This window comes from Sus scrofa, chromosome 3 (assembly GCF_054392235.1).
Source record: "Sus scrofa isolate SSC_HxYL_T2T_F1_AM1 chromosome 3, Sscrofa_HxYL_maternal_Yorkshire_Landrace_v2.0, whole genome shotgun sequence".
NCBI classification, from domain to species: Eukaryota; Metazoa; Chordata; class Mammalia; order Artiodactyla; family Suidae; genus Sus; species Sus scrofa.
This window is the reverse complement of record NC_139385.1, coordinates 72,046,200-72,070,399: the sequence shown is the minus strand read 5'-3', so window position 1 is coordinate 72,070,399 and position 24,200 is coordinate 72,046,200. Positions and strand designations below refer to the sequence as shown.

General features: G+C 40.0%; 1 protein-coding gene and 1 long non-coding RNA gene across 14 annotated transcripts in view; both read left to right on the top strand.

The window, feature by feature from the left end:
• Positions 1-24,200, top strand: part of LOC146404708 (uncharacterized) — a 618,617-nt gene that overhangs the window by 392,857 nt on the left and 201,560 nt on the right. The gene's annotated exons all lie outside the window — the stretch shown is intronic.
• DNAH6 (dynein axonemal heavy chain 6) overlaps positions 1-24,200 on the top strand; it is a 255,439-nt gene that overhangs the window by 202,800 nt on the left and 28,439 nt on the right. For 10 of the 12 annotated variants that reach the window (XR_014841541.1, XR_014841539.1, XM_021087308.2 and 7 more), the window contains 5 exons: positions 9,645-9,835; positions 14,455-14,615; positions 17,976-18,064; positions 19,522-19,668; positions 21,543-21,681. Coding sequence is in view for 9 of the 12 variants with exons in the window: in XM_021087308.2 (XP_020942967.2) it covers positions 9,645-9,835; positions 14,455-14,615; positions 17,976-18,064; positions 19,522-19,668; positions 21,543-21,681 (727 nt within the window). In the remaining 3 variants the exon portion in view is untranslated. Of the gene's footprint in view, positions 1-9,644; positions 9,836-14,454; positions 14,616-17,975; positions 18,065-19,521; positions 19,669-21,542; positions 21,682-22,684; positions 23,783-24,200 lie in introns of those variants that run through there. The other 2 variants (XM_021087307.2, XR_014841540.1) reach the window with 2 other exon arrangements.

Here is a 24,200-nt window from a genome sequence, read left to right as displayed (position 1 = left end):
TTTCTCTGGGAGCAGAAGCGTAGTACAGCTGGAAGAATGGGAGAGGTTGTGATCAAAGCTGAGCCTAAAACGAGCAGTTCTGCATGATGACAGTGTCCTAAGGGTGACCATGGGTGTGGATGACTGAGGAAGTGATGAAGTGATGTGCACTAGAGTTAGAGGTCAAGGAACTGTACGGTTAGAATGTAGGATGGCTGGAGTTCCCCTTGTGGCTCAGCAGTTAACAAACCTGACTAGGTAGGATCCATGAAGATGTGGGTTTGATCTCTGGCCTCACTCAGTGGGTTAAGGATCCAGCATTGCCGTGAGCTGTGGCGTAGGTCACAGACATGGCTCAGATCCTCCATTGCTGTGGCTGTGGCACAGGCCAGCAGCTGTAGCTCTGATTCGACCCCTAGCCTGGGAATTTACATATGCTTCGGGTGCAGTCCATAAAAAAAAAAAAAAAAAAAAAAAAAGAATATGGGAATGTGGGATGGCTTTATGGACCCTAAACCTGGGTTGTGTCACCCTAGACAGTAACAATACAATGCCTGGTTCACAGGTGATAAATCACTGGGGTAGACATTAATGGAGAGGAAGACTACAAGCCAGGTGGAAAGTCTTCAGTGAATCTGGGGCAGTTGCTACCAGGCTGGATGCTGACAAAAATGAAAGGATGACTACATGGCAAGGGTCCCAGAGAAAAATGAGTTTTAAAAGATATAGGCTAGAAAACTCTAGACTGGGAAATTGTTGTTGTTGTCCCAGGTTCTATATCTCTATGTAGGAACTAAGGTTAATTCAGTTATAAGTATATGGGGAAAGGGGGCTTATTAAAATAAAAGGATACTGGGGTAGCTCAGACATTAAAAGAAAAACCAATTGATCATGCCTCAGGGAGAGTAATTAACCTGGGTAACTCAATATAACTGTGTAATATTGCCATTGTCAGACTCAGCTCTCCACTATGACTGGTACTCTAGTTTCAAATTCTCAGGAGAGAGGTTCTGATTGGTCCAGCTTGACTTAAGTTTTACTGATGGTCCAATCAGTTATGAATAGGAAAATTTCACCATCCAGTAGATGCTGGAACTGGAAGATTACTGGAAGAGTGCCCAGAGAAGAGGTACTGGTTGGCTACATCCATGCCAGGGTTTTCTATATATAATATTTTGTCATCTGCAAACAGTGAGTTTTATTTCTTCTTTTCCAATTTGGATGCTTTTTATTTTCTTGTCTAATTACTCTGGTTAGGACTTTTAATACTATTGAATAAAAGTAGTAAGAGTGGGTATCCTTGTTTTGTTCCTTTCTTTTCTTAAAGAAAAGGCTTTCACCATTTCACTGCTAAGTATGATGTTAGCTGTGAGCTTGTCATATATGGCCTTTATTTTGTTGAGCTGTGTTCTTACTTTGTTGGGAGTTTTATCATAAATAGATATTAAATTTTGTCACAGGCTTTTTCTGCATCTATTAAGATGATCATATGATTTTTATCTTTCATTCTGTTAATGTTGTGTATCTCATATATTGACTTGAAAATATTGAATCATCCTTGAATGCCTGTAATAAATACCAGTCAATCAAAGTATATGATCTTTTTAATGTAATGTTGAATTCTGTTTGCTACTGTTTTCTTGAGAATATTTGCCTCTACATTTTTCAGAGATATTGGCCTACAGTTGTTTTTTTGTTTTGTTTTTTTTTTTGTCTTTTTAGGGCCACATCCACAGCATATGGAGGTTCCCAGGCTAGGGGTCTAATCGGAGCTACAGCTGCCGGCTTACATCACAGCTCACGGCAGCACCAGATCCTTAACCCACTGAGTGAGGCCAGGAATCAAACCTGCAACCTCATCGTTCCTAGTCGGATTCGCTTCCTCTGAGCCATGACGGGAACCCCTACAGTTTTCTTTTTTGTAGTGTCTTTATTTGGCTTTGGCATCAAGGTAATGATGATCTTGTACAATGAGTTTGGAAGTGTTCCCTCCACTTCAACTTTTTGGAAGAGTTTGAGAATGGTTGGTGTTAATCCTTCTTTAAATGTTTAGTAGAATTACCAATGAAATCATCTGTTCCTAGGCTTTTCTTTGTTGGGAGTTTTTTTGGTTTTTGTTTTTTTTTCTTTTCTTTTTCTTTTTATGGTCACACCTGCAGCACATGGAAGTTCCCAGGCTAGGGGTCAAATCGGAGATGCAGTTGCAGGCGTACGCCACAGCCACAGCAACGCAGAATCCAAGCCCCATCTGCAACCTACGCTACAGCTTGTGGCAATGCTGGATCCTTAACCCACTGAGCAAGGCCAGGGATTGAACCTGCATCCCCACAGACACTATGTCAGGGACTTAACCCACTGAGCCACAATGGGAACTCCTATTGGGAAGTTTTTTATTGCTGATTCAGTCTCCTTACTTGTTATTGGTCTGTTCAGATTTTCTCCTTCTACATGATTCAGTTTTGGTAAGTTTTGTGTTTCTAGAAATTGATCTGTTTCCTCACGGTTATCTGATTTGTTGACATTCATAGATGTCTAATGATTCTTTGTATTTCTGTGGTATCAGTCATGTCTTCTCTTTCATTTCTGACTTTATTTATTTGAGTCCTCTTTTTTTGCCTATTTAATCAAACTAGAAGTTTGTTAATTTTACTGCTTTTACAAAAAAAAACTCTTGGTTTTATTGATATTTTCTGTTGTTTTCTGGCCTCAATTTCATTTATTTCTGTTCTGATCTTTGTTATTTCCTTCCTTCTGCTAATCTTAAACTTAGTTTGTTCTTTTTCTAGTTCTGTGAAGTATAAAGTTTTTTTTACATCTTTTTTTTTCTTAATGTAGATTTTTTTTTCTGTAAGGTTTTCTCTTAGAACTGTTTTCAGCATCCAAAGGTTTAGATATGTTGTGCTTCCATTTTCATTTGGTTCACGATTTTTTTCCATTTTGATTTCTTTTATGACCTGTTCGTTGTTCAGGAGCAAATATATCTCCACATATTTGTGAATTTTTCAGTTTTCTTCCTGTCATTGATTTCTAGTTTTATGTGGTTAGAAAATTTACTTGGTATGATTTCAATCTTCTTAAATTTGCTAAGATTTTGTGATCTATTCTGGAGAATGTTCCATGACCACTTGAGAAGAATATTTATTCTGATTCTTTGTGATGGAATAACTGTATGTGTCTCTTAGGCCCACTTGATCCCAAGTATACTTCAAGTCTAATGCTTCCTTATTGATTTTCTGTCTAGGTATTAAAAATATGGTATTGAAGTCCCCCATTATTGTATTGCTATTTCTCCCTTCAGATTTGTTAGACTTTGCCTAATACATTTAAGTGGTCTAATGTTGGGTCACGTGTATTGATAATTGTTATATCCCCTTGATGAGCTGACCCCTTTATCATTACATAATGACCTTCTTTGCCTCCTGTTACAGTTTTTTACTTTAAAGTCTATTTTGTCTGATACACATATATGCTCTTTTTTGCTTCCTCTTATGTGGAATATCTTTTTCCATCTTTTCACTTTGAGCATATATGTGTCCTTGAAGCTGAACTGAATCTCTTATGGGAAGCATGATTGGGCCTTTTTTTTTTTTAATCCATTCAGCCTTTTGTTTGAAGAATTTAATACATTTCTGTTTAGCGTTATTATTGTTAGGTAAAGACATGTCAATTCCATCTTAATAGTTGTTTTCTGGTGGTTTTATAGTTCTCTGTCTCCTTTCATCCTCTCTTGCTGTCTTCCTTTTTTAATTGATGATTTTCCATAGTGTATACTTTGATTTCCTTACCTTTATCTTTTATTTACCTACTGTAGGTTGTTGCTCTGTGGTTACCATGAGGCTTATATAAAATATTCTTTAGATGTAATAGTCCATTTTAAACTGATAACAGGAGATCCCGTCATGGCGCAGTGGTTAACGAATCTGACTAGGAACCATGAGGTTGCGGGTTTGATCCCTGCCGTTGCTCAGTGGGTTAAGGATCTGGCGTTGCTGTGAGCTGTGGTGTAGGTTGCAGACTCGGCTTCGATCCCACGTTGCTGTGGCTCTGGTGTAGGCTAGAGACTACAGCTCCGATTTGACCCCTAGCCTGGGAACCTCCATATGCCTCGGGAAGTGACCCTGGAAAAGGCAAAAAGACCAAAAAAAATAATAATAAATAAATAAATAAACTGATAACAACTTAACTTTGCATACAGAAACCTTACCCTCTCCCTCTCAAACATATTATATTTTTATGTCATATCTTATTCTTATATAATATATCCATTAACATATAATTATACGAGTTCCCATTGTGGCACAGTGGAAACAAATCCAACAGTATCCATGAGGATGCAGGTTCAATCCCTGGCCTTACTCAGCAGGTTAAGGATCTGGCATTGCCATGAGCTGTGGTTTAGGTCACAGACATGGCTTGGGTCCCAAGTTGCTGTAGCTGTGGCATAGGCCAGTGGCTGCAGCTCTGATTCAACCCCTAGCCAGGGAACCTCCATGTGCCATGGGTGTGGCCTAAAAAGACAAAAAGTAGTAATTATTATTATAGTTATAGTTATTTTTAATACTTTTACCCTTTAACCATTCACTAGAGTTAAGTAATAAACACAATACCATAATTTAGTATAGAGTATTCTGAATTTGACTATGTGCTTAACTTTACCAGTGTATATTTTTATGTGTTTTCATCTTGCAGATTAGCATCCTTTTATTACAGCTTAAAGAATTTCTCTCAGCAGATCAGTTTCTTTCAAAGGAAGATCTAATTGTGATGTACTCCCTCAGCTTTTACTTGTTTGTGAAAGTATCTCTTCTACTTTCTGAAGGGTAACTTTGCTGGGTGAAGTACTCTTGGTTGGCAGGTTTTTTTTCTTTTGGCACTTTTTTTTTTTTTATAATTTTTTTTCTTTTCCCACTGTACAGCAAGGGGGTCAGGTTATTCTTACATGTATACATTACAATTACATTTTTTCCCCCATCCTTTCTTCTGTTGCAACATGAGTATCTAGACAAAGTTCTCAATGCTATCCAGCAGGATCTCCTTGTAAATCTATTCTAAGTTGTGTCTGATAACCCCAAGCTCCCAATCCCTCCCACTCCTTCCCCCTCCCATCAGGCAGCCACAAGTCTCTTCTCCAAGTCCATGATTTTCTTTTCTGAGGAGATGTTCATTTGTGCTGGGTATTAGATTCCAGTTATAAGAGATATCATATGGTATTTGTCTTTGTCTTTCTGGCTCATTTCACTCAGTATGAGAGTCTCTAGTTCCACCCATGTTGCTGAAAATGGCATTATGCCATTCTTTTTTATGGCTGAGTAGTATTCCATTGTGTATATATACCACATCTTCCGAATCCAATCGTCTGTTGATGGACATTTGGGTTGTTTCCATGTCCTGGCTATTGTGAATAGTGCTGCAATGAACATGCGGGTGCACGTGTCTCTTTTAAGTAGAGTTTTGTCTGGATAGATGCCCAAGAGTGGGATTGTGGGGTCATATGGAAGTTCTATGTATAGATTTCTAAGGTATCTCCAAACTGTTCTCCATAGTGGCTGTACCAGTTTACATTCCCACCAACAGTGCAGGAGGGTTCCCTTTTCTCCACAGCCCCTCCAGCACTTGTTATTTGTCGATTTATTAATGATGGCCATTCTGACTGGTGTGAGGTGGTATCTCATGGTAGTTTTGATTTGCATTTCTCTTATAGTCAGCGATGTTGAGCATTTTTTCATGTGTTTGCTGGCCATCTGTTTATCTTCTTTGGAGAAATGTCTATTCAGGTCTTTTGCCCATTTTTCCATTGATTGATTGGTTTTTTTGCTGTTGCGTTGTATAAGTTGTTTATATATTCTAGAGATTAAGCCCTTGTCTGTTGAATCGTTTGACACTATTTTCTCCCATTCTGTAAGTTGTCTTTTTGTTTTCTTTTGGGTTTCCTTTGCTGTGCAAAAGCTTGTCAGTTTGATGAGCTCCCATGGGTTTATTTTTGCTCTAATTTCTATTGCTTTGGGAGACTGACCTGAGAAAATATTCATGAGGTTGATGTCAGAGAGTGTTTTGCCTATGTTTTCTTCTAGGAGTTTGATGGTGTCCTGTCGTATATTTAAGTCTTTCAGCCATTTGGAGTTTATTTTTGTGCATGGTGTGAGGGTGTGTTCTAGTTTCATTGCTTTGCATGCAGCTGTCCAGGTTTCCCAGCAATGCTTGCTGAATAGACTTTCTTTTTCCCATTTTATGATCTTGCCTCCCTTGTCAAAGATTAATTGACCATAGGTGTCTGGGTTTATTTCTGGATTCTCTATTCTGTTCCATTGGTCTGTCTGTCTGTTTTGGTACCAATACCACACTGTTTTGATGACTGTGGCTTTGTAGTATTTCTTAAAGTCTGGGAGAGTTATGCCTCCTGCTTGGTTTTTGTTTCTCAGGATTGCTTTGGCGATTCTGGGTCTTTTGTTGTTCCATATAAATGTTTGGATTGTTTGTTCTAGTTCTGTGAAAAATGTCCTGGGTAATTTGATAGGGATTGCATTGAATCTGTAGATTGCTTTGGGTAGCATGGCCATTTTTACAGTATTGATTTTCCCAATCCAGGAACATGGAATATCTTTCCATTTCTTTACATATTCTTTGATTTCTTTGATTAAAGTTTTATAGTTCTTGGCATATAAGTCCTTTACCTCCTTGGTCAGGCGTATTCCAAGGTATTTGATTTTGTGAGGTGCAATTTTAAAAGGTATCGTATTTTTGTATTCCTTTTCTAATGTTTCATTGCTGGTATACAGAAATGCAACTGACTTCTGAATGTTAATCTTATATCCTGCTACTTTGCTGAATTTATTAATCAGTTCAAGGAGTTTTGGGGTTGAGTCCTTAGGGTTTTCTATGTATAGTATCATGTCATCTGCATACAGTGACAGTTTTATCTCTTCTCTTGCTATATAGATGCCTTTTTTTTTGTTTGTCTAATTGCTGTGGCCAGGACTTCCAAAACTATGTTGAAGAGCAGTGGTGAGAGTGGGCATCCCTGTCTTGTTCCAGATTTGAGTGAGAAGGCTTTCAGGTTTTCCCCATTGAGTATTATATTTGCTGTGGGTTTGTCATAAATGGCTTTGATTATATTCAGGAATGTTCCCTCTATACCCACTTTGGCGAGGGTCTTGATCATGAATGGATGTTGGACTTTGTCAAATACTTTTTCTGCATCTATTGAGATGATCATATGATTTTTGACTTTTTTTTTGTTAATGTGGTGTATGATGCTGATTGATTTGCATATGTTGAACCATCCTTGTGAACCTGGGATGAACCCAACCTGGTCATGGTGTATAATTTTTTTGATATGTTGTTGGATTCGGTTGGCTAAGATTTTGTTGAGAATTTTTGCATCTATATTCATCAATGATATTGGCCGATAGTTTTCTTTTTTGGTGGTATCTCTGTCTGGTTTTGGAATGAGGGTGATGGTGGCCTCATAGAATGTCTTTGGGAGTATTCCTTCTTCTTCAACCTTTTGAAAGAGTTTAAGGAGGATGGGCACCAATTCCTCTTTATATGTTTGATAAAATTCACCTGTGAAGCCATCTGGTCCTGGACTTTTATTTGTAGGGAGTGATTTTATGACCTCTTCAATTTCATTTCTAGTGATCGGTCTGTTCAGTTGGTCTGTTTCTGCTTGATTCAGTTTTGGCAGGCTGTAAGATTCTAGAAAATTGTCCATTTCTTCCAGATTGTCAAACTTGTTGCCGTATAGTTGTTCATAGTATTCTCTTATGGTTTTTTGTATTTCTGCTGTATCCGTTGTGATTTCTCCTTTTTCATTTATAATTTTGGTTATTTGGGTTCTTTCTCTCCTGTTTTTAGTGAGTCTGGTCTTTTGGCACTTTAAATATATCATCTCACTTTCTGCTGAGAAATCCAGTGGTCATCTTATGAGGGTTCCTTTGTATATGAGATTTATTTCTCTTGCTGCTTTTAAAGTCTTCTCTTTGTCTTTGATTTCAAACAGTTTCATTATAATGTGTCTTGGAAAAGATCATTTTGAATTGCAATTTTAAGGGAATCTATAAGCTTAATTAATTTATATGTCCAAAGCTCACTGAGCTTCGGAAAGTTCTCTGCCACTATTTCTTTAAATAAGTTTTATGCCCCCTTCTCCCTCTCTTTCCCTTCTGGGACTCAAAAATGCATAGATTGTTTCTGTTAATGGTAGCCATAATTCTTTTTTTTTTTCTTTGTTTTCCTCTGACTGAATGATTTTAAAAAACCTATATTATACTTCACAGGTACTTTTTTCTGTTTGATTCAATATGCTGTGGGTGCTCTCCATTGCACTTTTGAAATTTTCATTCATTGTATTCTTCAGCTCCAGAATTTCTATTTGGATCTTTTAGTGATTTTTATCTTTGTATTAAACTTCTCATTTTGTGAATATATTTTTCACTGGTTTTGTTGAATTGTATTTCTTTAGTTTTTTTGTTTGTTCATTTTTTATTTCACTGAGATTTCTTCAAACAACTATAATTTTTTTTATCCATAAAATTACAGATCTCCATTTCTTTGGGGTTAGTTATTGGAAAATCATTGTGTTCCTTTTTAGTGTCATGTTTTCTTGGTTTTTTTTGTTTGTTTGTTTGTTTGTTTTTTCTCATGTCCCTTAAAGCTTTGCATTGCTGTCTTCACATTTAAAGGATGTCACTTCCTCCAGACTTCACTGCATGACTTTGGGAGAGAAATACCTTCTATCAGCCCCATTAGGGATTCTGAGGCTTTCTTAGACTTGTTCAAAGGATACACTTGCTTTGCAATTCTTGTTCCCTCTTGAGAGGGAATTCTTAAGATTGTACATTTTTTCCTTGATCCTTCAAAGCTAGGCCAGGTGCAGGAAGCCTGAATGCTCATGTTTGTATGCTTTCTTCCAATCCTGCAGAGGTGGGCCAACTTTTTGCATATGCTTTCTAACCATATGCAAAGGCTTACCTCACTGCCCTCACCCGGAAGGACACACACAGGGAGCCAGCCATATGGTAAGGGAAGGTATACTGAGCATTGTGCTTGTGGAGTGGCCCACAGAGTTCCGCTGGGCCAGTTGGAAGGATCCACTGGTGAGGCATCCCCAGAAGTTTGTGGGCAGGCCTCCTGATGGAGTCTGAGAAGCAGTTAGTAGGAACTACATCTTTTGACATGTTCCATTCTGGGCTGTGGCTGCTGTTCTCCCACCCCACAGCTGTGCAGTTCACAAGTCAGTATTCTGGATGGGGTGAGAAAGAAATGGGCCTCTTTGTCAGTATCTCACACACCTGGGGAAGCCAGACACTCACTCACACACTCTCACTTCCCTCCATGGGAGAAATCATGGGCTCAGAAGGTCAGTTTTGGCATTGAGCTATGCCTCCTTGGGGAGGAGTGACACAGGCAAAGTGAAACTGTTGCTCTTACTGTCTTCAGTGCATCCAGTCTCAGATTATTTTTCCTTAATCTGGAAGCTCTCTGCTGGAGTCCCAGGCTTCTGGAAAGATGCAGTGTAATCCACCACATCAGTTTGCAGAAATGAATACACCTAATCAAAAGGAAATGAGTGCAGGACAACAGAGAAGTTAAGGAGAAAAATAGGGTACAGTTACAAAACAATCTTCATCCAATGTATTTTTCATGTCTTTCCTTTCAACTTTCAGGTGGTTTTTGCTCTTACAGACTTCGTAATAGAAAACCTTGGGAAAAGCTTTATAGAGACGCCACCTGTGGACCTGCCCACTCTATATCAAGACATGTCCTACAACACACCCCTGGTATTTATCTTAAGCACAGGCTCAGATCCCATGGGTGCATTTCAGAGGTTCGCCCGGGAAAGTGGATATTCAGAACGGTAAGGTTGCACTGTACAGTTTTAATAATTCATATGAACATCTCCTTGTTAAAATGTGCCTTTTGGGGAGTTCCAGATGTGGCTCAGTAGGTTAAGAACCCAACTAATATCCATGAGTATGTGGGTTCAATCCCTGGCCACATTCAGTGGGTTAAGGATCTGGCATTGCCACAAGCTGCAGCATAGGTTGCAGATACGACTCAGATCTGGCGTTACTATGGCCATGGCGTAGGCCAGCAGCTGCAGCTCCAATTCTACTTCTAGCCCGGGAATGCCCATATGCCCCAGGTGCAGCCCTGAAAAGGGAAAAAAAGTGCCTTTTGTTCTTCCCTCTGTGGAGTATGAATTCCTAATTCAGGCATCCCTTACTAAATAAATTTAAGATACTTTAAAATTTAGCTGTGCATATTGTTAAAATGGGGTCAAAAATCGGAGTTCCCGTCGTGGCGCAGTGGTTAACGAATCCGACTAGGAACCATGAGGTTGCGGGTTCGATCCCTGCCCTTGCTCAGTGGGTTAACGATCCGGCATTGCCGTGAGCTGTGGTGTAGGTTGCAGACGCGGCTCGGATCCCGCGTTGCTGTGGCTCTGGTGTAGGCCGGTGGCTACAGCTCCGATTCAACCCCTAGCCTGGGAACCTCCATATGCCGCGGGAGCGGCCCAAGAAATAGCAACAATAACAACAGCAACAACAACAAAAAAGACAAAAGACAAAAAAAAAAAAAAAAATCATAAAAGCAAATGTAAACTTCATTTGAGCAAAAGGGAGACTGCTTAACATGTTGAAGCATACTAATCTAATGCAACAGTGATTAAAACATGTTATTTAAGACATTATTTTAATGTAACTATAAAAGGACTTCTCATGCTCAAATGTGCAAAAAGCTCCATAGCTCTTTATGGTGTAATTTTAATCTTGTCTTTCTCCTGAGCCTCTCTTCTGCAGGGTAACAGAGAGAGGGGGAAGTTTAAACTTGTGAATTTGTATTATGATATTTTCTTCAAGTTTAAATGTCTCCAGAGTAAGCTGATTAGGCTTCTTTCTCATAAGAGCTCAGTCTTCCTGACTTCTTCCTCCATTCCCATCCAAGATGGTGTCCCCATAAGTAGCAAGTATACAGGATGGCAGGGGGCAGGGTAAAGTAGGGGTCTCGTGTCTAGGATTTAAGCTCCAGTTCTAATAAGCCATTGCATGGAGTGGCTGGTTTGGCCTGGCCCCTGGACTGGGGATTACAAGATGATGGGTCCCATCTGTTGTTTGAAGTTCATAATCTGTGTTAGGCTTCTCCGGAGAAACAGAACCCACAGGATATATATAAATATGTATATATATACATATGTATACATATTTATCCTATATGTATTTGTATATATATCATGTATGTAAAATAAGAAATAGGGAGTTACTGTTGTGGCTCAGTGGTGACAAACCCAACTAGTATCCATGAAGACATGGGTTCGATCCCTGGCCTCATTCAGCGGGTTAAGGGTCCAGGGTTGCCATGAGTTGCAGTGAAGCTTGCAGATGTGGCTTGGATCTGGCATTGCTGTGGCTGTGGTGTAGGCCAGCACGTGCAGCTCCAATTTGACACCTAGCCTGGGAACTTCCACATTTTGCATGTGTAGCCTTAAAACAAAAACAAAATAAGAAATCGGCTTACATAATTATGGAGGCTTGATAAACCCCAAAATCTGCAGTCAGCAGGACGGAAATCCAGAAGAGCCAATGTGTAGTTCCAGTCCAAGTCCAAAGGCCTGAAAACCAGGAGTAATGACACAAGTTCCAGTCTGAAAGCCAGCAGGCTCAAGACCCAAGAAAAGCCAGTGATTTCATCTGAATCCAAAGAAAATAATTTCTTAGAAAGTGAGAACCAGAAATAAGACATTATTCTACCCTGATGAAGGGTATCTTAAAATATTTAATGGATCTGGCAAGGTTACTGGACATGAAATAGATTGTATTAATGTATACTAGCAACAGGAACTCTCATTCATTGCTGGTGAGAATGCAAAATGGGACAGCCCCTCTGGAAGACAGTTTGGTGCTTGCTTACAAACATACTCATATCATATGATCCAAGAGTCTAGTATTTATCCAAAGGAGTTGAAAACGTATGGTTCACATAAGAACCTACATGTGGATATTTATAGCAGCTTTATTCATAATTTCCAAAACTTGGAAGCAAACAAGATATCCTTCAGCAGATGAGTAGATAAATAAACTACAGTATATCCATACAATGGAACACTATTCAGTGCTAAAAAGAAATGAGCTATTGGAGTTCCCTGGTGGCCTAGGAGATTAAGGATTATCAGTGCTGTGGCTCAGGTTGCTGGCACAGGTTTGACCTCTGGCCCAGGAACCTCTGCATGCCATGGGCACAGCAAAAGAAAGAAAGGGAGGAAGGAAGAAACGGAGGAAGATCGTAAGAAAAGAAAGAAGGAAGAGTGGGGGAAAGGAGGGAGGAAGAAAGGAGAGAAAGAAAATAAGAAAGGAAGGGAGGGAGGAAGAAAGAAATGAGCTACCAAGCCATGAAAAGACATGGAGGAATTTCAATGCGTATTACTCAGCGAAAGAAGCCAATCAGAAAAGGCTATATGCTGCATGATTCCAAGTATGACATACTGGAAAAGACAAAACTATGGAAACAGTAAAAACAAAACAGCAACAACAACAGTTTATATCCAATGCAAAGAACTCTTTTAAATTACTAAGAAAAAGACAGTTGAATCAGTAGAAAAAAAAGGGGAGAGGGATATAAAAGGGAATAGCCAAATGACCAATAAATAAACCCATGAAAAGGGGAAACAATTTAAAACCTCAGTGAGATACAACATATCCACCAGGTGGTAACGAGGACGTGGAAAAACAAGTACTCTATCTACCACTGATAGAAATGTGGAATGGGCCATCACTTTGAAAAGTAGTTTGATATTATAAAAATGTTAAATATACACATACCCTGTTCCATTCCTAGGAACATACAAAAAATGGAGTACACATGTATAGAGGGAGAGACTTCTAGAGAATGTCTATTGCAATGTTGTTTGTAAAAGAAACAGAAGTAGCCCAAATGTTCATCAAGAGCAGAATGGATGGATAAACTGACACAAGTATACAGTAGAATTTCTTTTTAGGCTGCACCCATGGCATATAAAAGTTCCCAGGCCAAGGACTGAGTCATAGCTACAGCTGTCACCTACACTACAGCTGCAGCAATACCAGATCCTTTAACCCACTGCTCTGGGCCACGGATTGAACCTGCATCTCTGAAGGGACCCAAGCCACTGCAGTTGGATTCTTAACACACTGTGCCACAGCAGGAACTCTGCAGAGTAGAATATTACATGACAATGAAAATGAATAAACTAGTGACACACAATAATATGAATTAACATCAAAACATAATATTGATTTAAATAGGAAAAAATATATATGTATATACATGTATAATGCTCTATGATTCCATTTATATAAATTCAAAAACAAGCAAAATTAACCCGTGGTGGTAGAATTCAAAATAGTTGTTGCCTTTGAGAATAAGGAAGGATACTGATTGGAAGGGTGCTGATAATGTTCTCTTTTTTTTGCCCTGGGTGATGGTATGTGTGTACATTCACTTTGGAAGAATTCATTCATCAAGGCATACACTAATGGAGTTCCCATCATGGCTCAGTGGTTAAGGAATCTGACTAGTATCCATGAGAATGCAGGTTTGATCCCTGGCCTCACTCAGTTGGTTAAGGATCCCGCATTGCTCTGAGCTGTGGTGTAGGTCACAGACACAACTTGGATCACAGGTTGCTGTGGCTGTGGTGTAGGCTGGCAGCTACAGCTCTGATTCGACTCCTAGCCTGGTAACCTCCTCATGCTGTAGGTGCAGCCCTAAGAAGACAAAAAAAAAAAAAAAAAAAAAAAAAAAAAGAAGAAGAAGACATATACTGATGATTTGTATTATTCTTCTGTGAATATATATATATATATATATATATATATATATTTTTTTTTTTTTTTTGTCTTTTTGCTTTTTCTATGGCCGCACCTGCGGCTTATGGAGGTTCCCAGGCTAGGGGTCTAATCGGAGCTGTAGCCGCAGGCCTACACCAGAGCCACGGGAACGCGAGATCCGAGCCGCGTCTGCAACCTACACCACAGCTCACAGCAACACCAGATCCTTAACCCACTGAGCAAGGACAGGATTGAACCTGCAATCTCATGGCTCCTCGTCAGATTTGTAGATTTTAATTTTTAATGTTTTTTTAAAAAACACTATCAAGTGTTGAAGTCAGGACAATGGGAGGGAGAAAGGGGAGATAACTGGAGTAAAGGGGGCTCAGAGAGACATCTCCAGAGTATTGGCAGTGTTCTCTTCTTAACCACAGATGTTCATTTTTGATAACTCACACAACTGATTATTTGGTTTTTGCACTTTTCTGTATATATATTACAATAAAAATGTTAAAGGCAAGGAAATTAGAAAAAAATATTTACATGTGCATCAGAATGAGGATGTGAAATGTGTGCATATTCTAGGCAAAAGCCTACCATATTTACAATTCTTAATAGTTGTATTGCTTAAAAACAATGTAAAACAGCATTTTGTTGTTGTTGAATTCAGGGTGCAGTCAATTTCACTGGGGCAAGGACAAGGTCCCATTGCTGAAAGAATGATCAAAGATGCAATGAAAACAGGAAACTGGGTATTTCTGCAAAACTGCCACCTTGCTGTTTCTTGGATGTTGGCAATGGAGGAGCTTATTAAAACCTTCACAGATTCAAGTATGTTGAGCACATAGCATCTGTATAGTAATACCCTTTTTTTTATTACTCAATGAATTTATTACATTTATAGTTGTACCACGATCATCACAATCCAGTTTTATAGGATTTCCATCCCACACCCCCAGCGCATCCCCCTACCCCCAGCGCATCCCCCCACCCCCCAAACTGTCTCCTTTGGAAACCGTAAGTTTTTCAAAGTCTGTGAGTCAGTATCTGTTCTGCAAAGAAGTTCATTCTGTCCTTTTTTAAGATTCCACATGTCAGTGAAAGCTAATAATACCCCCTTTTATATGGCCTTTCTTTTGAATCCCATCCTTATAATAATTATTGATTGTAGGCATTATTTCCCCCATAATAAAAAGGAGAAGTGTGAGATTAGAGGGGTTTAAGTTCAGTTACACAAACCAGATTCAAATAAAAACCTTCAGACTCTGAGCTGAGGGTATGACACAGTGGATCACTGCTGTTTCATGTCACCTTCTATGAGAGGCCATTTGAATTCAAAATACATTGCATACAGGCATGATAAAAAGAAAGAGAATATGGACTTAGGACCCTAAAAGAGGAAATTAAATCTTTCACTACAGAATGAGAGAAATTAAGGAACAGAGTTCAAATTAGTACTCGTTCCCTTAGTGTTTTACCACTTTTCATCCTCTGTAACCCTTGTGACAATTAACCTTACGTGGTGCCTAGGAGCCACACACGCACCCCATGGTGGTACCCAGCATGAGTTATAGTTGTACCACTAGCTATAGCATCACCTTCTTTCCCACTCAGCAAAGTGTGATAGACCACAGAGAGGAGGGAAGGGGAGTTAGACTCTACTCACTTTTATATGTTAGTGTGAAATAACTGAAACCTTAGGAACTGTGTTATTGGTAATAAGCTGTGTGGGCCCCACTTCTCTGCTGTCCCAGGAGGCCACGGAGGAGAACCATCAGCCTGGGATATGCAGAGCCCTTTCTCTGAGGTCCTCCCTCGTGCCCTGACCACGGAGGGCTTTCTGGGAAAGTGAGAGCTCTGCACACAAACTTGCAAGTGACTTTCTCATTGCTACTTACTCTGGTGGAGAGCAGCTTCTTTACAGCACGCCCAGCAGCACTGGTTACCAGGCTATAACCAGGGCTTAGCAGCCTTCACCTAAAAGCCCCTCACTTCCTGGTTCCCCTTGCCCTGTGTTCTGCAGGCTGCTTCCATCTGGAATAAAGAGTCACTGGCATCTACCATTCAGAATCTCCACTCTTCCCACTCTGCCCTACAAATAAGAGAGAGCCCTTTTCCAGATGGGCTGGGTCTCTGGCTTTTTCCATTTAAATAATTAAAGAAAAATGACAAGAAGCCTTTAGCACTCTACTGTTCGTGGGTCCCTGATGATGAGGATTATGATTAAGAAAAAGATGCTAGGGCAGCCATCTAAAAAGCGTTTGCTGCAGTGGTACTATGGGAGCCTTCTGAATGTGGACAAGTCATTCAACTTCATAGTGACCTGGACAAGAGCGTTTGCCAGTCCTTCAAGGAGGCTGGATGGGCTATGGAAGCCAGCAAAGGTGTAGATGGATTTTAAGTGCTTAAGTGAATAGAAGAATCTTCTTTTGGTCCTTGTTACAATTATTTACTAACTTAACCATTTAAGTTCTAATGTTTAACTTGAACCAGAAAAAAAAAAAAAAAGAAAAAGTTTAGGTAATAAGCTGAAAAGAGAAAGTGAATGAAAGAAAAAGGAGAGAAAGGAAGTAAAACAGCCTCTGGACTTGAAATTCTAAGACATGAGTAGCGTTTAGTCCCTTCCACTTCCTGACTGTACATTTCAGGCCTCTTCTCTGGGTCTGTTTCCCCAGCCATAAAATGACTGCATAGCATCATTGCTAAAAGTCCCAAACTAAGGTGATTTCTAAGTCCATCGCATCTCTAAACTTCTGTGATGTTTATGAAAGTGAAGATTCTTGATGCCTTTACATAAAGAAAAAAAAAAGTTATTTTTAATAAATGCTTCTCTAAACCTTGTAGGTTTTTTAGTTAATGAAATCTTTAGCCCTGAGACTTTGGTGACGTTTGACTTCTATGTGTAGTAATAGTTTTTACCATATAAGCAACTTTCATGTCACTCTAGAATCGTACTAGAAATAACTTTGTCTGTTTAATGTAGCTCATGAATTTAGATGACCAAACCAAGAAGCATAAATTCAGCTCTAATCTGCAGTCATCTATTTAATATAATAAATATTAGAGAACCTTCTGTGTAGCATGCACTGGTCTGGATGCTTAGGGTCTGTTGGTGAACAAAGCAACCATAGCCATCTGCTGTCACAGAGCTTACATGCTAGTGAGAGGAGACAGACAGTAAATAAACCACATGACTAATAAGTGATTTGTGTGTGTGATGGGACAGAATGTGGTCAAGTGCTTTAGAAAAAACTAAAAGGAAAGCAAGTAGAACAGAAAGGTTAGGATGGAATGCAGCTGAAGAGGAAGGCTGGAGAGCAGTTGGAAGTGGCATGGTTTGGGAAGACCGCTTTGAAAAGGTGGCATTTGACCAACACTTGAAGAAAGAGAGGGCATCTGCCGGAAGAACACTGCAGGAGAAGGAGCAGCGAGTGCCAGGGCCCCTCGAGGGAGGGAGCAAGCCGAGCGTATTGGAGGAACAGCATCATAGGTACTGAAAGAACAGTACCCAGAAAGCCCTTCTTGGGTGATGCCTGTGTCTTCCTGGGATGGGAACAATGATTTTCCCAGTTCTGCCTTGGCCTTCTGAACCTAGAATGGAGCTGGTTCTTTCTGAGGTTCTCTGTCCACAGCTCAGAAAGAAAGCGTGTTAATTCAGCTTCATTATGTTACATGCCCTATACGCGTCCTGTTGCCCTGTTCTTGAGTTTCCTTTGCAACTTCTCTGCAGAAGGGAGAAGTTCCTTTCCCCTCCACAGGGCTTTCTGGCCATTGTCATGGAATTTGCCTTAAAGTGAGTGGGGGGGGAACAAAAACAAAAGCAACTTTGTAAGCACAACTAAAGTAATTGTCTTTTTTTTTTTTTTTTTGATTGAAAATTTTCCTCATTGCAAAGGAAAGGTCCTTAACATCTCTCTATCAAGTATGAAGACTAACACACTCCTAATTTCTTTACTCAAATGTGCCAGTGTCTAGACTGCCAAACTCTCCTGAGTGAAGAGCTTGTATAAAGATTGCCCTCACCTCCCTTTTAGAGCAATTTATGACATAAAGTCCTTAAAACAGATAGCCTAGTCTTTAAACTGAACTTACAGCATACTTTTGCTCTCCTATAATAATTATCTCTTGCAGGAAAGTGTTACTAGAGTTAAGCATTTTCCTCATTGGTTGGCTGTTCTTTGTTTTAAACAGACGTTGTGATCAAGGACACCTTTCGACTTTTTTTAAGCTCCATGCCCAGTAACACATTCCCTGTTACAGTTCTTCAAAATTCTGTCAAGGTAACGTACACACAGGGTTGGAACTTGGGGATGTGATTGGCCTCAGGGTGTTCACTGGGTGGGTCCAGGGACCCCTGGCCTGTGCCAAGGTGGGGAGGCGGGAATCCGTGTCGTTTTACCCAAAGCGAGCAGGGAAATGATTTCCCAGGTCACTGCTCATCCTTGTGTGCCCTGGGGCTGCCCTCACTTCCCCTACCAGACTGCAGAGGGGTGAGAACAGGACCCCTCTCAGAGGTGAGAGGATATTTCCGCATTTGGGAGACAGGAAGGCCCACAAGTACTATGGCTGCTGGATGGCAGTGCTGGAAGTTTCCACATGTGGAAGCTGCTGCATATGAATGACCACCTGGGAAGCAGGATGCCCCTTCCCTGTCTGCCCTGAGCATCAAGGCACAGTGTGGGGTGATGCTGAATGTGGAGATGGCCATGAGATCTACTGCAAAACAAAAACAAACAACAACAGTAACAACAAAAACCAGGAATTCGGAAGTTCCCGTGTGGCTTGGTGGGTAATGAACCCGACTAGTATCCATGAGGATGCGGGTTTGATTCCTGTCCTCACTTAGTGGTTAAGGATAGGGTGTTGCCATGAGCTGTGGTGTAGATCACAGATGCGGCTCAGATCTGGGGTGCTTGACTGTGGTATATAGGCTGGCGGCTACAGTTCTGATTTGACCCCTAGCCTGAGAATTTCCATGTGCCGCACCTGCAGCTCTAAAAAAGCAAAAAAAAAAAAATGTTTAAAAATAAAAAAATAAATTAAAAAAAAAAATGTTTAAAAATAAAAAAATAAATTAAAAAAAAAAAAAAAAAAAAAAAACAGGAGTTCCCTGGTGACCTAGTGGTTAAGGATACAGCATTGTCACTGCTGTGGTGCAGGTTCAATCCCTGGCCCAGAAACTTCTGCATACCTTGGGTGTAGCCAATTAAAACTTTTTGAAAAGACAGATTTTACAGAGAACTCTATTTTTGTTTTCTAGTTTTATTGTCTTGAGTTCAGAGAATATGCCTTGATGGTTTCAACCATTTAAAAAATTATACTATCCCATCCTGTCCCATTCATTTCCGCTCAAATGTATCTGAAAATAATGGCTATTCTCTTTGTAGGGGACAAATTTCTATGTGCCTCCTAAATCAAGTTTGTTAATTTTGTAAAAAGAAAAAAAAAATCCAACACAGAAGGCCTGAGCATCCTTTCTGGCTCATGTTTGGAAAAGTGGACACCAAAGTATCTGAGGTTCTTATGGAGGTGGTCCCCCCACTGTAGGTCTAAGGACCCCCGCAGGCCCTATTCTCCAGAGACTGAGGCTGAGCAAGATACAGAGGAGGCAGAAGAGGCCAGGAGTGTCCCAGATGCAACCCTTATCTATACCCCTCACTGACCTTAGCCTATATGTGTTATTCAGGAATAATGCACATCTACACAACCCCGTCTTCCCATGTGTGCCTAAATCCAGGTAACCAACGAGCCTCCAAAAGGTTTACGTGCAAACATCAGACGAGCATTTACTGAAATGACACCTTCATTTTTTGAAGAAAATATACTGGGAAGAAAATGGAGACAAATAATATTCGGCATTTGTTTCTTCCATGCAATTATTCAGGTACTCAGTTTCTTTTTTAATAGAAACAAGAAGTGTATTATGTTAGAAATAAATCAATAAAAAATAAGAATTAGGAGTTCCTGCTGTGGCACAATGGGATTAGTGGTGTCTCTGCAGCAACAGGATGCAGTTTTGATCCCAGCACAGTGGGTTAAAGGATCCCATGTTGCAGCAACTACAGTGTAGGATGAAACTAGGGCTTGGATTTGGTCCCTGGCCCAGGAACTCTATATGACTCGGGGTAGCCAAAAAAGGGAAAAAAAAAAGTAAGAATTAAATAAAAGCTTACAAATGGCCCTGTGAAACGCTGAAGGTCCTGTTCTGTCTGAACCCAAGCTGCTTTAACCCAGTCCCTGATCTCTGTAAGCCCCTTGCCTCAGCATTTCACAGCTTTGCCTCTCAGTTCTGCTCTGACCCATGGAGCACCATCACCTGGATGAATGCAGGAGGTCAAATTCAAGAGCATGAAATTAAACTCTCAGCTGTGCTTCACTTCACCAAATCTGCTTTCCCTCCAGACTCTACTCCTGAAATCATGATCCTATTCTCTCAGTCACCTATAATCAAAGTTGCAAGATTATTTTTATTCTTCCTTATTTACACGTCAGTCAGCAAACTCTCATTTTTCTTATGAAGATTTCGCTGTCACCTGTTCCTGTTGGAGAGGGCTTACCACCCTTAAAAGCTTCCTCAGGAGTTCCCGTCTTGGCACAGTGGAAACGAATCCGACTAGGAACCATAAGGTTGCAGGTTCGATCCCTGGCCTCACTCAGTGGGTTAAGGATCCAGCGTTGCCGTGAGCTGTGGTGTTGGCTGCAAACGTGGCTTGGATCTGGCATTGCTATGGCTGTGGTGTAGGCCGGCAGCAACAGCTCCAATTAGACCTCTAGCCTGGGAAGCTCCATATGCTGCGAGTGTGGCCCTGAAAAGACAAAAAATAAAAATAAAAACTAAAAACAAAAGAAAAAAAAGAGGAAACATAGGACCAATCCTCTGATATAATCAGTAGTTTAGAATTTAAAAATTAAGTGGGATAGAGAGATAACAAAGAAAACAGAAAGGTAAAGATTTCACTATGGGAAATCATGAAACAAGAATTATGGAATTTCCCTGTGTGGCTCAGTGGTAATAATGAATCCAGCTAGAATCCATGAGGATATGGGTTCAATCCCTGGCCTTGCTCAATGGGTTAAGGATCTGGCATTGCTGTGAGCTGTGGTGCAGCTTGAAGTGTGGCTCAGATCCTGCGTTGCTGTGGCTGTGGTGTAGGCTAGCAGCTGCAGCTCCGATTCGACCCCAAGCCTGGGAACTTCTATATGCCATATATGCACCCATAAAAAGCAAAAAAAAAAAAAAAAAAATTATGACTGTGTTATCACTTTTTAAAAAGGTTACCATAGAGAAATTAATGTGTAATCAGTACATCATGCATGACTGAAAAGCCTGGGTGATGGGCAGATTCCTTAGAAGAATTTCAGGGGAGCTTTCTCTACCAGATGGATGATTAGTATAAGTATTTTTATGCCCCCTCAAAAAAACTGTAGATGGGATTTCCCCCCCTAATTTGATGGGGAAATATTTTATTTTACCATTAAGAACAAATGTTCTTTTGACATGTCTATTACATTTTCACATTTCCAGTAACGTCAAATATTCTTTTGGAAATTTGGAGAGGAACCAGTGTTGGAGTAAGAGGTGCCTGCCCCGTTTGGTGAAAGCCAAACTGAAAGCCTAGCTCAAGTTGAACAGCATGATTTTGAACTGATTTTGCACAATGGGGATGCCCAACTTTAACAGAAACCTTTTCATTTTCAGTATTTTTAGAAAGACTTAATTTTATCACATTTTAAGACCATTTTCATGTTCTACTCCAGGAGAGAAAGAAGTTTGGTCCTCTTGGTTGGAACATCTGCTATGAATTTAATGACAGTGACAGGGAATGTGCTTTACTGAACCTCAACCTTTACTGTCAAGAAGGAAAGATTCCCTGGGATGCGCTAATTTACATCACTGGTCAGTAACCCTAACCCTAACCCCAACCCCCACACGGCCAGGGGTCCAGCTGTGCCCCCACTCAATTACTGGTCTACACCCACCCGGCTTATACCAAGATGGTGTCCTCCCAAGGGTCTGGTGACGGTGGTGATGACTTCCGATGTTCCCTTTGAGAAGATAAGACCATGATAAGAATATCATAAGAATATTTACACATTGAAAATGGGGCAGATGTTTTCCATACATTGGAATAGCAAAAAAATTAGGTAGCTCTTGCTACATGCCAAGCACATTTCCCATGAATTAGCAGATTTAATCCTCACAATGACCCTGCAAGGTAAAGACTATTACACCCCTACTCTACTCATAAAGACACGCAAGTGCACACTTTACAAGGGTGGAGCCAAGGTTTAAACCCAGGAAGTCCAGCCTCCAAAGTCTGTGCTTTTAAATTCAAAAGAATCTGGGCATGACAGACTAGTAGAGACCTGCTGAGTCAGGTAAACTTGTGGAGAAAGAAAGAAAATATTTCAGGAATTACGATTTTTAGCAAATATGAGTTGTGGCCACCTGAGACCTTACGGCCAAAATGTGATCCAGTTTAGAGCACATAGGCCCAAATAATGAAGAAGAGATTCCCACTGGGAAGTGGGGAAAGGAGAGCCTGAAAGGGGGCAGAATGGAAATGGATGCTTCTCATTGGTGAGCAAGGGAAATGGGCAACAGCAGGGAGGTTTCAGCTGACCTAGAGCCTTGAATGGCTCGTGAAACCGTGGACCGTGTTTGAGTGGAGGCAGTGAACATGAATGAAGACCCATCCCCTGGGTGGACCAGGAGGGGTGGGAGTGGAATCTGGGAAGCTCCTTGTATTCCCACCCCCACCACACCAGTGGGACCAGGAGTACTTAACATTATTGTGATGGGGGCACAGTGGTTCTCTGGTCCCTTCTGTGTACCCTGAATTTCCTGTTTGCTAGATTTTCTCTCCCTTCCTTTTCTCTTATAACCTTTGACTTTTCAGGTTGCTTTAGTTTCTACTGCTGTGGAAGTTACCTATGTTTTGAAAAGGATAGAAAGGAACAGAACAAAGATGTATCTGCTCTCACCACTACTATTCAACATTGTGCTGGAGGAAATAAGACAAGGAAAAGAAATAAAAGGCATCCAGATAGAATGGAAGAAGTAAACCAGTCTTTATTTGCTGATGGCAAGATTTTGTGTGCAGAAAATCCTGTGGAATTCACTTACACACACACACTTAGAAGTAACAAATGATTTCAGCAAGGTTCTAGAATACAGAATCAATATACAAAAATCAACTACATTTCTGTACACTGGTAATGAACAATTAGAAAATATTTTAATTCTATTCATGGTAACATCAAGAATAAACTACTTAAGAATAAATGTAACATACAGCCACTATGGAGAACAGTTTGGAGATACCTTACAAATCTATACATAGAACTTCCATATGACCCCACAATCCCACTCTTGGGCATCTATCCGGACAAAACTCTACTTAAAAGAGACACGTGCACCCGCATGTTCATTGCAGCACTATTCACAATAGCCAGGACATGGAAACAACCCAAATGTCCATCAACAGAGGATTGGATTCGGAAGGTGTGGTATATATACACAATGGAATACTACTCAGCCATAAAAAAGAATGGCATAATGCCATTTGCAGCCACTTGGATGGAACTAGAGACTCTCATACTGAGTGAAATGAGCCAGAAAGACAAAGACAAATACCATATGATATCACTTATAACTGGAATCTAATATCCAGCACAAATGAACATCTCCTCAGAAAAGAAAATCATGGACTTGGAGAAGAGACTTGTGGCTACCTGATGGGAGGGGGAGGGAGTGGGAGGGATCTGGAGCTTGGGCTTATCAGATACAACTTAGAATAGATTTACAAGGAGATCTTGCTGAGTAGCATTGAGAACTCTGTCTAGATACTCATGTTGCAACAGAAGAAAGGGTGGGGAAAAAAATGTAATTGTAATGTATACATGTAAGGATAACTTGATCCCCTTGCTGTACAGTGGGAAAATAAAAAAATAATAATAATAATAAAAAAATGGAAAAAAAAGAAATATTCATAGAATAGCTATGCCTTGAATTAGTTACAACCGACTATGCTTTTATTTTCACCTTAATAGCTTCCATATTTAAGTAATTCTGCATTTCTTTAACCAATAAACCGTTTTAATTATAGAAAAAAAAAGAAATATTCATAGAATAGCTATGCCTTGAATTAGTTACAACCAACTATGCTTTTTTTTTTCACCTTAACAGCTTCCATATTTAAGTAATTCTGCATTTCTTTAACCAATAAACCGTTTTAATTATAGGAAAAAAAAAAGAATAAATGTAACAAAAGAAGTGCAGATTTGTGCCCTGAAAACTGCAAAGCATCGCCAAAACAAAATTAATCAAATTAAATGAAGAGACATGATATGCTCAAGGATTGAGAGACACATTGTTAAAATGGTACTAGTTCCCTGGACTCATCTATAGATTTA